This window comes from Lytechinus pictus, chromosome 19 (genome assembly GCF_037042905.1).
Source record: "Lytechinus pictus isolate F3 Inbred chromosome 19, Lp3.0, whole genome shotgun sequence".
In the NCBI taxonomy this organism is placed as follows: Eukaryota; Metazoa; Echinodermata; class Echinoidea; order Temnopleuroida; family Toxopneustidae; genus Lytechinus; species Lytechinus pictus.
This window is the reverse complement of record NC_087263.1, coordinates 1,929,263-1,943,859: the sequence shown is the minus strand read 5'-3', so window position 1 is coordinate 1,943,859 and position 14,597 is coordinate 1,929,263. Positions and strand designations below refer to the sequence as shown.

At 38.2% G+C, this 14,597-nt stretch overlaps 1 protein-coding gene across 1 annotated transcript; it reads left to right on the top strand.

Annotated features, from left to right (window-relative positions):
• The first annotated feature begins 221 nt into the window (after positions 1 to 221).
• On the top strand, positions 222 to 8,322 carry LOC129283179 (achaete-scute homolog 5-like). The gene is made up of 2 exons (XM_064113812.1): positions 222 to 941; positions 4,672 to 8,322. Exon 2 carries the CDS (start codon positions 4,849 to 4,851, stop codon positions 5,377 to 5,379), a length of 531 nt encoding a protein of 176 aa, XP_063969882.1. The 5' UTR covers positions 222 to 941; positions 4,672 to 4,848; the 3' UTR covers positions 5,380 to 8,322.
• Positions 8,323 to 14,597: the final 6,275 nt, after the last annotated feature.

Genomic DNA, 14,597 nt, shown 5'->3' with positions numbered 1-14,597 from the left:
TGTTCGCGTGCCGTTTGCGGGAAAAAAAAGGGAGTTTGGGGACTGGAAGGAGAGAGTTATTTTTGTAATGGTTAAATACAAACAATATTGGAAACAACAATGCCTTCAAAAGCGGCTCACGCGAGTAGAGAGAAAAGGGGTCGATGAAACAAAACGAAAATGAGCCAAGGGGAGGTATGCTAGGACCGCTCCGAATAAAAAGGGATCCCGAAAAGCCCGGGGAAGTCATTTGGGTTTAACCAACCTTCTAATAACACGGCGGTTGGCTTAGATTGTACTTTGTAAAGCAGCTCGCCTATTTGACAACCAATATTTTGTGACGTACATTATGACGAATGGTTCTCTGTCATTGTGAAGACTGAAATTAATTTTAAGCACAAGCTGATTTTCGTGAGATAGTTTCACTACACTCAATCATTTCAAATAATCAGATTTAATTCATCAATCTTTGCTGACTGTTATTCTAGGCGTCACCCTTATTTAAAATCCATTTCGTTAGATCCATCGAAATTTCTACTTTAACAGACAAACAACGTGTTAGCACCGATCTGAATTTCATCTTACGGGGGTCGCATCACTTTGTTTACAACTTGACGAATCGAAATCCCGTCTCTTCTGTCTTCCGAGGTCATCGCCGCCAACGACACCATCGAATCAGAAGACGACGGTGGCAACGACTATGATGACGATATTCTATGCCGTTAAAAACAATTTGTGACTATATTTCGGAATTTTGACTATCAAATTGCTTTTGTTAAATTCTTAACAAAAAAGGAAAAATTTAGCAGGCAATGGGGGATAAGTGTGGTTGTTGTTTCTAAGAAGCAATTTGACAGCGTTTCGAGAGGGCGAATCTCGCAGCGAGGGTGCTTTTATTTTCTGTCACAGAGCATCCGGCAGCATCGGCGTATAGTGTAGGAGGGACTGACAAGAACCTTTCGGTGAGTATTTCCGAACAACTATACTTTATAATGTTCTATTATAACGGAAACTTATTTCTTTTTTTTTAATCTCGAAGATGTTTTTGAGGAAGGTTTCACTGCTCTAATAGTTAATTGGAATGATAACGTGTTTATTCCAGTAAGCCGAATATTAGCAAAGTTTTGCACAACCGTTTAAGAATTTTATCTTACTTTTTTTATTGCATAATTAGGAGTGTTTTAATCATTCAATTATTTCTTTCAAATATTCGAAAGGTTTACTCCTGACAAATTTTCTATAACTGAAGAAAACAGAACACCTTGGAACACAACATGGGAGGAACAGCATATATCGCTTTACTCTGAGCGCCAATCATTAGAAAATATTACTGCGGTAAAAGTCAACGCAATATTTTCCCCTCTCTGTCATTCAGTTGTGTGTTATCTTCAAGATCTCGATGATTAATAGAATGACATCTATTCCATCATTATCACCGTGAATAGTGCAAGTATCTCATTTATATTACAGCAGTATGTCATTACTTTAACAAACTGCTGTTTTAATATCTTGCAAAGTTCACTTTTACACATTCCATTTTATTCCAAAAAAATGTAATTTGTCGCGGTGATTTTTTTTTAACTCTCAAATTGGTTAAGCTTAAATTATCAGACAAAATGATGCTTGATTTAATTTCTAGTATCTTTATATTAAAACACAATAATTTGTGTTTTCTGGTAAAATATAGCAAAATACGAAAACAATGTGATCGTCGCAACTCAATAGCCACAATATGCATGACATGTGTTTTCTCTGAATATATGCCAACATTAGTGTTTTGCATCTCTCTTATCAAATTGCCGCTCCTGAGTTAACTCAGAAAAATATTCCTCTGAATTACCAATATGTATCCAGAAGTGGGCTACTTTGAGCGTAGCGGCGGTGTTTCGAAAGCAGCCGAGCTCCTTAGGGAAAGGAAACCACCCACTGATGGTGCCCTGGGCCGTAGCTCCCCGATTGTAAACCCTTCGTTGGTGGCAGGTCGGATTCGGATAGGGGAAGGCTGTCCAAAGTGATTATCAGTCCCATATACAAATTATACAAAATGGTTTGATTGAGCAACAAAAAATATAAATAATTTTTTAGCTGATTCATGTTTCTATTCAACATTATAACAAAGATACGACGGGCTGCTTTATATAGGTTCTGAACTGAAATAATTGTAGAACAAATCCATTCACAAAAATATATAGTATAACTGATAATTTATGATTCTTTTCAGTAAATCAGTAGTGAATAAGTATTGACATAAAGTGAATTAGAATTACAAATCTAATCTATCTAAAATTTAATATATTTAGATAATGGTGCGTGTGTTTTCTTTCAATGTCATAACGACGAGAAACATGGTGTCATAAATCAATATTTATTATAGTCATGCAGTTTTCGACATTATACGACAAAATGCAATTTTCCATGTAATCTAATCGATGGAGTAATAATGAATGAGAGATATTTTAGTGACATTGCTAAAAAATGGAAAAACAACATTTCGAAATTTTGCTTTCTTCCTATACTCCTGCGAATGTAGTGACACATGTTTTTAATATGGACAAGATATACATAATTATATAGTGGACCGATGACTTAATTGGTCACAGTTTTAAAAATGCATCTGTATCAATGTACCTTTTGTGATTACTTATGAGTATTCTAATTTAACACAAGAGTTGTGTAAGATTGATAAAATCGAAATAATCAAGGTTTTATATATAATTATAACAAAATACGAAAGAGACGATACACCAATGGTCGTCGATCATCAAACACTGCCACCAAAACAGAAAAAAACTGATTTCAAAATGTTGTCTAACTTTGATTTGCTCATGTTCAAATCTGAAGAAAGGTTAACCGATATATATGTCTGAATTAATGAAACATTACCATTACTCCTTAAAAACTTCCATTTTGCCGATTTATTTCAGTAATTATATTTTACGTGTATTAATATAGTGTTAGCCGGATAGATGGTCAATGTCAAACCAACCTTCTGGATTAAAATTACACTGCAAAATACCGGTGTTCATTGAACAACAGCCTGGTATCTATATCGGTAAACACCAGGGAAGTGTTGAAAGAACACCGTTTGGTGTTAGGCTAACACCAGATGGCATTAAAGCAACACCAATAGTGTTTAAACAATATCGGTTTTATTCTAAACTGGTGCTGTTTCAACATTTCCCTGGTGTTTACCGATATAGATACCAGGTTGGTGTTAAATCAACACCGGCCTTTTTGCAGTGTCTTAGCATTGTTTTCATAAATAATTCAGCATAGGAGGAATAGATTTGTTTGGACATTCATCTATTGAGCTGAGGAGAAAAGGAGAAAGGAAAATTTAAAGGACATAAAATGGGTAATTAACAAGATTTAGATGATGCACACAGCTCGAGATACACCATACACTGTAAAAAAAATAATAAAGTGCTAATTTAGCACTTACAGTGCTTGTATAGTGATTGCACTACGAGTGCTGATTTTCTAGTGTACATTTTGAACCAGAAAATCAGCACTCGTAGTGCAATCACTATACAAGCACTGCAAGTGCTAAATTAGCACTTCATTTTTTACAGTGTAATATATAGGCCGAGAGTTAAATAAGATTTCTTCCTATCAGCTCTATTTTACTGCTATTTCAATAATTTTCATTTCAATCTTTATAACTTGGCCCTACCGATTATTATTCGAATGAATAAAGAAATCATGATAATAGATACTATAACACGGATATATGAAATATAATCGAAATATAATGATGATGGTATAATAATAATTAAGAAATATGAATAATAATAATAATAATAATAGTGATAATAATAACAATAATTATCATTATTATTATTATAATGCTAATAATGATTATAACAATGAATATTTAACAGAGAGCAACTTATAGAAGTATAATTTATTTTATTTCGGTAGGTTTTCCTTAATATCAACCCCGTGTCAATGAAAAAAAAAATCCATTCAGTTCTTTGAATAGAGTTGGACTCGGCTATGACAAGGGAGGGCAATTTGAAAAAAGGAGGGAAGATTTAATCGATTTCATTTATTAAAATTGATTCTGAGTCATCATGAAAATCCTGCATCAATATAGACAGAGCATAATGAATTATCATGTTCATCATCCCCTTCTCTTGGCTATATTGATATTGTACTACCAACAATGCATCGTAAAGACGAGATTTTCTCATGAATTATGAATATGTTAATAATAGATTTGCGTTGTTATTTTATTCGGTAATCACATAAAGTTACACTTGCGCTATTTTGTTGGCATATAAACTATTCATCGATGGTCGTGTTTAACTTTTATTACCGTACAATAATGTAATAAAGGATCTGCAGTTTCATTTATTGTCTATACATATCTACGTATTAGCAACAATAAGTTTATTATTTTTCGCTCTATAGTTTGTTATCATGCTAGCGAAATTATTTAGAAAAAAAAATTATGATGTCATATTAATAAAAAAAAGATGATGATGTGATTTTTTTTTAAATGCTGCAATGCTGGGAAATACGACAGAAAACCCTTTCATTTGCGAATTAAAGAAGTTTTTTTTTAAGTTTTTTTTTGTCAGTTTGGAAGATCTTGATCGTAAACTGGCATCTTGTACATGTTGTATATGAACAACATTAAGAATCTATTACTCATCGGGTGAATTTTCTGCTTTTCAAATTATTTTACAGATTATTACGAAGCATTATCCTCTCCGTCTGACACTGCCAGCAAAGTTTGCAGCCGGCCGACATAACTTTCCTACGTCAATTCTTTGATAAATCAAGTTAAGCAGTCTGATACAGAGACGATTACTTCTAATCTTCATTGTGTGGTGATCGTCGAACTTGCTGCGATAATCCCTATCGATGATGTCGATGATGATGGAAGAATCACACTCGGAGTCGGCGCTGTACTCGACACCGACCTGCGTCCAGCTGGGCATACCTCTCTCCGACTGCCCGGGCGGCATGTACCCCATCCGCGATCCCCATCACCCATCGGCAACAAACCCCGATGTACCTTTCCCCGTACCAAACTACCTGGATCCGCGCTACGCAAGCTCCTTCATCAGCCACTACGGACACAGTTACGTCCCGCTCCCGAACCCGTTCGGGTTCTACGATCTCGAGCCGAGCTTCATACGGAGACGCAACGAACGCGAACGGGAACGCGTTCGGAATGTTAACGAGGGGTATGCGCGTTTACGCGAGCACCTACCGAGTGATAACCCGGAGAAACGCATGAGTAAAGTCGAGACACTGAGGATGGCTATTCGCTACATTAAGCAGCTACAAGGTGTTCTAGTTGACAATGATGAAGGTGAAAAGGAGAATAATTGTGGCGAACCTGAGGAAAAAGAAAGTGGTTACCATAGCAGCGAGGCAGATGAGAAATAAAGATCAGTTTGCATGGTGTATCGAATTTTGTGAAACAGTATTCTATTCATGACTATCAAAATCAAGTTGAAAAGGTAATCCTCTCTATACTTCATGCATTATATAGAATATTATAGATGGACAAAATAGATGGACACTATCTGGCCATAAGGGAATGGCGACTGGTTGTAATATAGACATCATGATGTGATGTTATTCATAAAACGCCTACAGTCACTTGATACAAATATGTTATTTTGGAGCATGCTGATGTAATGGCGAACGGAAAGTTGTTACTTTTTAATGGAATCTCGACATTTAATATATATTTTTCACGTAATCAAAATGTGCACATTCCTTTCTACTGTGAATGAAGTCCAATTCTAATACGAATGGCCACATTTTACTTTCCTAATTGATAATGTTACATAATCGTTAATATTGCGTAGCTTTGGGCAAAATATACAAATGTTATAAAAGAAAGAAAATGTGGTATTTTCAGTATCAATTTTTTTTTATATTCAAGACCGAATCATTCAATATACATGTATATTTTGGGTATGCTTATTGCTAATATTTTTTTTACAAAATGTATTTCTTGTGTTATACAATATAAACTGGTGTATTTCAAATATAATCTGTATATTGTCAAAAAGGTTGTTTCACGAAAGATTGGTAGAATTCATTACACTGTACAGGACAACTTTTTTTTTCAGGTTGATAACTTGCCTGTGATTTGTGAGCCGGGTAAAATACTTGCTTTAAACATGTTGGCAACCATGTATACATTATAAGGCAACCAAATGTATTGTGTGCTACAATTAATGTGCAATTCTGATTTATTATGTATATATTTGTATATTATGTACATAGAAAAGAAAGATATATTTATTTAGCATGGCTGGACTTGAGTTCTGTTTTGAAACGATTACATTCCATGGTTTTATTTTCGCGTTATAAAATTATTTTCATGGATGGTGATTTCAAGTCCGGTGTTGACCTTGGTGTTGGTGTTAGTGTTGAAATTTGGATTGCTTCCCCTTGCTCCAAAACTTATTCAGAGTTTGTAAAACTGACCCAGATCACATTATTGACATCTCAACAATTAGTGAGTGACTTTTCGGGACCATCTTCATTTTATGTTTGGTGTTATAATCATGTAAATATTGACCTAACACCAACACCAAAAGGTCAACACTGAACTTGAAATCACCCTATGATGACGAAGTGATTTGGTGGTCTATTAACAATGACCGTATTTGGTTTAGTATTTGTTGTTGTTGTTGATGAATGTTAATCGTGCTCCCATTATAAAAACAATGCACAATTCTGTGTTTCACTATGGTAGCGGCGTCGATTATTGGAAATTTAGCGGGAGTTATAGGTAACCGCCTCTCGCAGGAGCTCCGGGTAGCGTAGGGGCGGGTGCGTATAGCAGGTGCCTCGGTTTGCAGTGAAACTTTAAGCGGATTGGGAGTTATTTATCATATTGTGATTTTCTGCTTATTTTCATGACTCTTGAACATTAAGTGACAGGGTTGCAGTTTTATTTTCTTCAATGCCACTCCAGCACGCTGTAAGCATGTTTCTCCGACCTCTTCGGCACGTAAGCATCTGGTAACCATAATAAGAAAAATTCATTCTAGAAGGCACTAACGTCCATCTTCACTAATTTTTGTAGGAAAAACGCATTTTGTTCGTGTTTTCCACAGGCTTATAGGGAAAATCAATATCAATGAATACAATTTTCATAATTTCTCTTAGAGTTTCATGAAATGGTCCTGTAGACCTACTATCTACATTTCAGTAGCTCAATTGTTATCAAAATTTTAATTATCGTCTTTTTGAGGTACAGAGAATGAAAGTTGAGATAGGTATGCAAATTATTAGTTCTAAAGTAAAAATATAGAAATAAATAAATAAATAAATAAAGAAAGAAGACTATCATTATTATTATGCACATTTCGAATAATTGCTTTTGCTATAGAGATATTTCAGCACTAATGTTACCTTGTATAATTTCATCAGTGTCTGTATCTATCACGATTATTTTCTTCTGTTTAAACAACAACAACATGAACAACAAAAACATTTACATGTGGAAATGCATTACCTAAATTCATTAATAAACCTTACAAAATAATGTTTATGTCCAAAATATTTATCTCAACGACAAACTCCATTGATCATGTAGACTGTATTATGTTTGTGTTGTGCAAATAAATTGAAAACTATTATCATCAATGATTGATAGCCATGCACAGAACAGTAAAGATGCATGGCTACGCGGCGCCAAATGTTAGCCGCCATGCAGTTCGAGGTGGTTGTTTCACGGCTAACAATATTTTAGGCATTTCGGTATTCATGATATTTTGACTGAAATTCTTTCACGGTTAAAAAATATCTCACCTTACATGTTGATCAATTCTACTTTGTATCTGATATCATTATTTCAATTTATATGGCGTTGATGCCCCCGACATGTGCCCGAAATTTTGTATTTTCTGCATTTACTTGGTGACTAATGTTTTATAGCTCTCTACCTCTCTCTCTCTCCCTCATACACCATGGACCTATAAGTCCATGCATACACCCACTCTTGCTCATGTCTCTCTCCCTTTTCCGGCCTTCCTATCTGTTTTCCCTTTTTATCTGTTTACTTTTTTATAATGTATATATGGGTTTTTTTTCCACTTTCCCTTATCTCCCAACCCCCCCCCCCCCGCAAAAATTCAAGTAAATTGATATTTTCCCCTCCCCCTCTCTCTCTTTCTCAAACAAAGCATGAAACATTATGCAAACAAAAATGATTTTTCAGCATTAAGAATGATCATTGCTTCTTTTAATCATTCCCTTTGTTGGCACGGTCTATACGTCGTACGTGGAGTAACAACTTATGATCATATTCAGCATGGTGAGAACTATAATTGAATAAAAATGTATACGCTACGCAATCTTAATTGATTACCTGTATTGTTTGCTTGTTTATTTGTGTTTGTTTGTTTTTATATAAACATAATGTTACAGGGCCCGCGGCTGTTACCAATGAGGCTTGTTCTCAAATGATAGGGTTCACTCGTCGGGTCCCGTCATCTTACACTGGTGAAATGTTAGGCAACATCCTGTGCTCACAACTGTAAGTTAAAGGACAAGACTACTCCCAACAAAAAGTGTATTTGATGAAAAAGGGAAAAATCAAACGAGCATAACGCTGAAAATATTATCAAAATCGGATGTAAAATAAAAAAAGTTATAACATTTTAAACTTTCGCTTAATTTCACAAAATAGTTATATTCACATCTTGGTCGGTATGCAAATGAGGAGACAGATGACATCATCAGCTCACTATTTCTTTTGTATTTCATTACATGAAATAAGAAATATTCTAATTTTATCCTCAGTTTTATTCCTCCGTGAACATGTGTACTTATCATTGTTTTAACATTTTGTTGTTTAAACATGAAAGTCCCTATTGCATTATTGTAAAATCTGTAAAAATTGAAATATTGTTTAGTTTAAAGAATAAAAAGTAAAGAAATAGTGAGTGTGGACATCATCGACTCCCTAATTTGCATATCACTGAGTTGTGCATATAACTGTTTTGCGAAAAATAGGCGAAACTTTAAAATGTCATAGTTCTACGCCCAATTTCGATGAAATCTTCAGTGTTATGCTTGTTTGAATTTTCTCTTTTTATTCACAAATCAACTTTTCGCTGGAGTGGACTTTACCTTTATAATAATAATAATAATAATCATACGTTTCGGGTGTACGTTCAAGACAGTCCGCTGGCACAAAATGACCCCCGGAATGTTTGACCTTGGTCGGTTATTCTCCTACTGTGGCTAAATCTCGTCCATGTTCAGAGAATCTATTAAAATGTATATTTCCTCATGGCTAAAAAAAATCATTAATTGAATAAAAATGGCAATTATTTTGGGATGCATTGTCATGTTTGCACACCTTTAAATAATTTAATAGGAGTATGCAGTAATCAATCAATTCTTTAATATGCCTAATTCAGTGACGTCATTTTGGGCCGCTGTATCTTGTTTTCCCACGTGCATGAATCTCTGCTTTCATGCCTATCTCTGTGTCTTACTAAATTTTATCTACTCTTTATACTTGATACGAGTATAGGAACTACCAGTAAAGCCATTTCCTCATCACCCTCGGAAGAGTCAATATTCGATTTCGTCCCCCATCTCCTGTTTCTTCGCCAATTTTATAATCGCCCGTAATATAACGGACTCCCCACGCGGGGTAAATAACAAACTCGCCCGTGAGAGCGACGTAGTTGATGTGTGCGCCTATCTGTGCGTTATTGCGGTGTTATTACCCACGCGCGCGCCTTTGCTCAGCTCTATGCGAACACGTGCATCGCTCTCCGCGGCAAGAGCTTCACTATTTATCTCTTTCCGCTCGGTTTCCCCTTCGAAAAACAAGCCGGAGGCCATTTAAACAAGTTAAACCCCCCTCGAACGAGGAGATTAAAAAGCTCAGATTTGTTTCATCAATGCTCACATTAGTATTTTCTCTGGACAAAAAAAGGAAAAAAGAAACCGTGGAGAGAAGGGTGACTGAGGCTGCGAATATGAGACGGACTGACGTGCGTACCGGAGTGCCTCCTACGAAGTTTGACGGTACTTCTTTCGCGGGTTCATTTCCGTGGCTCACGCGCGCGTCACACGGTGTTTGTTTGGTACGGGTGGGAGACCGGTCCCGCGTAGAGCTAAGCCCCGTCCCACGGGGTGGTCCACCGTGTGGTGTCCGCGTCTTCGCACGTCACTATAGGTAGCGCGTGGCGACTATTGTTGGGGTTGTGTAATTTTGGCAGGAAGTCAGTTTGATGGAGAGCGATTGACCCAATAAAAGTTAGTCTGGTGCTAATGTGGGACACGAGTCCAGTTAGATATGGTCAGCCTCGGTATACTATTATGTTTACAATAAACAATTACAGCGCGACGCACGAACTGATTTTTTTTTCTTACATTGACTGGAAAGGAGACCTATAGGGAAAACTAGGCGGGAAATAGTTATGAAGACTGAAGAGGATGTGGATCTTGCATAATAGATGGTGCACACGCGAAGCGTGAGCTAGGTGATCTTTATTGACAAGAGCTAGCCAGCTAGGTGATCTTTATTGACAATATAGATCTAAAATGGTCATTCTAGTTGGCACTTTATGTAACAATGAAAAGGATAATATTTAAATCAAAATGATAAAAATTTGAATCGCTGCGTGAGCAGAATGAATTGTGTAGGACCTATTTGAAGGCCCATCCCAGGTAACAAGCCAACGTTGGCTCTACGTTGGAAACTTGAAAGTCGTTGGATGTTGGAAAAGCTTGATGGATTTACGTTGAATCGACGTTGGAAACTAGTTTGATGGAAAGATGATGGACAATCAACAATGACACGACGTTGGCAACGTTGGAAACTTGTTAGTTGGAGAGTTGTTGGACAGTCGACAATGTCACAACGTTGGAAACACGTTTGATTGGATAGTTGTTGAACAGCCAGCAAAGGCACAACGTTGGCAACGTTGGAAACTAGTTCGATGGAAAGTAGTTGAACAACCGACAATGGCACAACGTTGACAAAGTTGAAAACTAGTTTGTTCAAGATTTGTTGAACGGTCGACAATGGCACAACGTTGGAAATTAGTAAGTTTGAGATTAGTTGGATAGTCTACAATGGCACAATGTTGGAGATTTGTTGGACAATTGACAATGGCACAACGATGGAAACATGTTTAATTGGATAGTTGCTGAACAGCCAACAATGACACAACGTTGGAAACTAGTTCGACGGAAAGTTGTTGATCAACCGACAATGGCACAACGCTGACAAAGTTGGAAACTAGTTTGTTGGACGGTCGACAATGGCAAAACGTTGGAAACTAGTAGGTTGGAGATTAGTTGGATAGTCGACGATGACACAAGGTTGGCAACGTTGGAAACTATTATGATGGAAAGTTGTTGAACAACCAACAAGGGCACAACGTTGACAAAGCTGGAAACTAGTTCGATGGAAAGTTGTTGAAGAACTGACACTGGCACAACGTTGGAAACTGGTAGGTTGGAGATCAGTTGGATAGTCGACGATGACACAACGTTGGCAATGTTGGAAACTAGTTCGATGGAAAGTTGTTGATCAACCGACAATGGCACAACTATGACAAAGTTGGAACTATAGTTTGATGGAGATTTGTTAGATAGTCGACGATGGCACAACTTTGGAAATAGTATGTTGGAGATTTGTTGGACGGTCGACAATGACACAACGTTGGAAACTGGTAGGTTGGAGATTAGTTGGATAATCAACAATGACACAACGTTGACAAAGCTGGAAACTAGTTCGATGGAAAGTTGTTGAACAACTGACACTGGCACAACGTTGGAAACTGGTAGGTTGGAGATCAGTTGGATAGTCGACGATGACACAACATTGGCAACGTTGGAAACTAATTCGATGGAAAGTTGTTGAACAACAGACAATGGCACAACATTGGAAACTAGTGTGTTGGAGATTTGTTGGACAGCCAACAATGTCACAACGTTGGAAACGTGTTTGATAGGGTAGTTGTTGAACAGCCAACAAGGCACAGCGTTGACTATGTTGGAAACTAGTTCGATGGAGAGTTGTTGAACAACCGACAATGGCACAACGTTGTCAACATTGGAAACTAGTTTATTGGAGAGTTGCTGTTGACAGTTAACATTGACACAATGTTGGAAACTATAGTTTGTTGGATATTTGTTCGGCAGTCAACATAATATCCCGGCATAATATACACAGTGTTGAGAACGTTAGAAACCGGTTCATTGGAGAATTGATGTACAGACGACAACTACTCGCATAATTTCCAATGGGGCCAAGGGGGGGTCGATCAACTAAGTTAGTTAGCTTGTCTATTCATGTCACCCTTGTATCTTCCCAGCAATAAGGGGAAAAGAAATCGAGAGAGAAGGAAAATAATGGGAAGGGAAAGAGGAATTAAAAGGGGAAAACAAAAATAAAGACGGGATAGAATAGAGAGGCAGCACCGGGAGCTGCAAAAGTGTCGATTAATATAGAAAATAAATGAGAAAAACAAATGCAGTTCAAGACCAGAATTTCCAGAAACGCCCTCGTCCTTTGCAGCTGGCTTGGCTTCTCACAGTAAGTACGAGATATATGTAGGCCTACCGTCACATAGCTAGAAGAAATTGAAGAAGGAAATACAAGCATCAAATGTGCCTATTTAAAAACACCGTACTATTCTGATGCGCAGAATTAGTCGCGACGTCGGACTCCTTCTTCTGTGTAGTCTGCTTCCTTCAATTTTGAACTTGAAGAATCTGGCAGAATTTGGACTGGATATAGACAATTAAATTCCCGAATATCTAGTGATCTGGCACAGTACTTATAAGCTGCATATTTAGGACCTACAATCTACAGTGGAATTTTCTTTGCACTTGCAGAGAGTCGGTAACTGCAACTGTTGATCCCCTCTGAAAGATCCCGGAGTCAGCGCATACATCTGTGCGCATACAGTCCGACGCTAGTATTTTCGTGTAAGTACTTAACACCAGTCACTGCACTGCCTCCTTCTCCAATCCTTCCAGTATTTATTACCACTACCAGAGACCACGCGTGATGAATACCGTAGCATATTTGATGAATAGCATACTTTCACATGCAGAGGTTGAGACTCTCTAGTCTCTACTCTAGATCTAGATCTCGTAGTTCATCTAGTAGAGACACATCACTCATTAAGGAACGAGTATACGATACTAAGGGCAAGGCAACAGTCATTGGGTGATTTCAATTCAAGTACAGTGTTGAAATCTGGTGTTGGTGTTGTGACAACACCGTACTTGAAATCAGGCTGGTGTTGGGATTGACCTCGGAAAATATGGTGTATTTCCGGCAGTTTGTGTTGAAGGCTGGTGTTGATTGTCATCTGCTGAACCCAACACTGCGGCTGCATGGTTCATGGTGTTGACGATCTACGTGCAATTTCCCCATTCAGCAACACCGACCCCAGGGATTGGGAGAATCGTGATTTAAAATTCGGTGTTGGTGTTGATGAACTGTAGCTCACGAATAGGGGGCGAACACGACGAACCCCCGGGGGGGGGGGGGGCACTCAGTATATAATGCATAGTGGGTATGTGCCGCGGAGGGGACCCCCATTTTTACACTCAAATTACCGTTCCAAGGCATAGCATTTTTGTCTTATTGAGAAAAAGATCAAAGAAAGCCGCTCCAAAGCATAGCATTATCTTCTTATCGAGAAAAAAGAAGAAAGAAATCCGCTCCAAAGCTTCGCATGTTTTCCATTTCGCCGTTCCGGCCACATTGATCTGCTACAATGAGCCGCGATTTTGGTGAAAAGCGGCCACAGAGTGCTGTCCGACCATCGCCTCTGCGCTAGCGCACCCGGCGCCCGTGCCGCCGGGCTAGCTGCATGCACGTTCCATAGGGATGCATACGCACTTACACGCAGGCAACCCGTTCCAAGGACCCCCGTTTTCACAAACATTGTAGTTCCGAAGCCCGTTCCGAGGACCCTCCTTTTTACAATAAGCCCGCTCCAAGGCCCCCGTTTTTTGTCTCGCCCGCGGCACATACCTACTACTTTTTTGGTCGAGTGCCCCCCCCCCCCCGGGGACGAACCATCCCCGTAAAATTATCTTTTACAGTTAAGATGAGAGCAAATCATTAGAGTTTTAATACATTTTAATGAAAAATAATATTACGCTCGGTGTTGTAGCTCAGTTCAGCAGCCCTTTCACGCTCTCAACACCGAACACCGTACTTGAAATCACCCAATGACTTGCTTCCTGGCATTCCTGCCTTTTTTATTATACGCTGCCTTGAATTGACCTGGTCGGTCCTGCCTGGCCTAGCCTGGACCGAGTGTTTTCCAACTGCAGTCAAACATGTAGGTGCTACGCGAGGCATGCTTACACTTAACGCTGAAATATCATTTAAGAGTTATGGCACGAGCGAGACTAGGCAATGGCCATGCATATTGAGATCTCAGTTGACTTCTATCTTAATCAAATAGAGGCGCTCTTAAGTTACAGTAGGCAGTAGCTACGTTACTCTGAGTGAGGCCAAGTTACGCGACCTCCTTTTTAGATTTTGTTAATACTGAGAGACTGCAATTACACATGTGAGTTTTTGTGATGATTACTGACGTTGCAATTGGCATTGCATACCGAGTCATCAAACAATTGTAGACAGA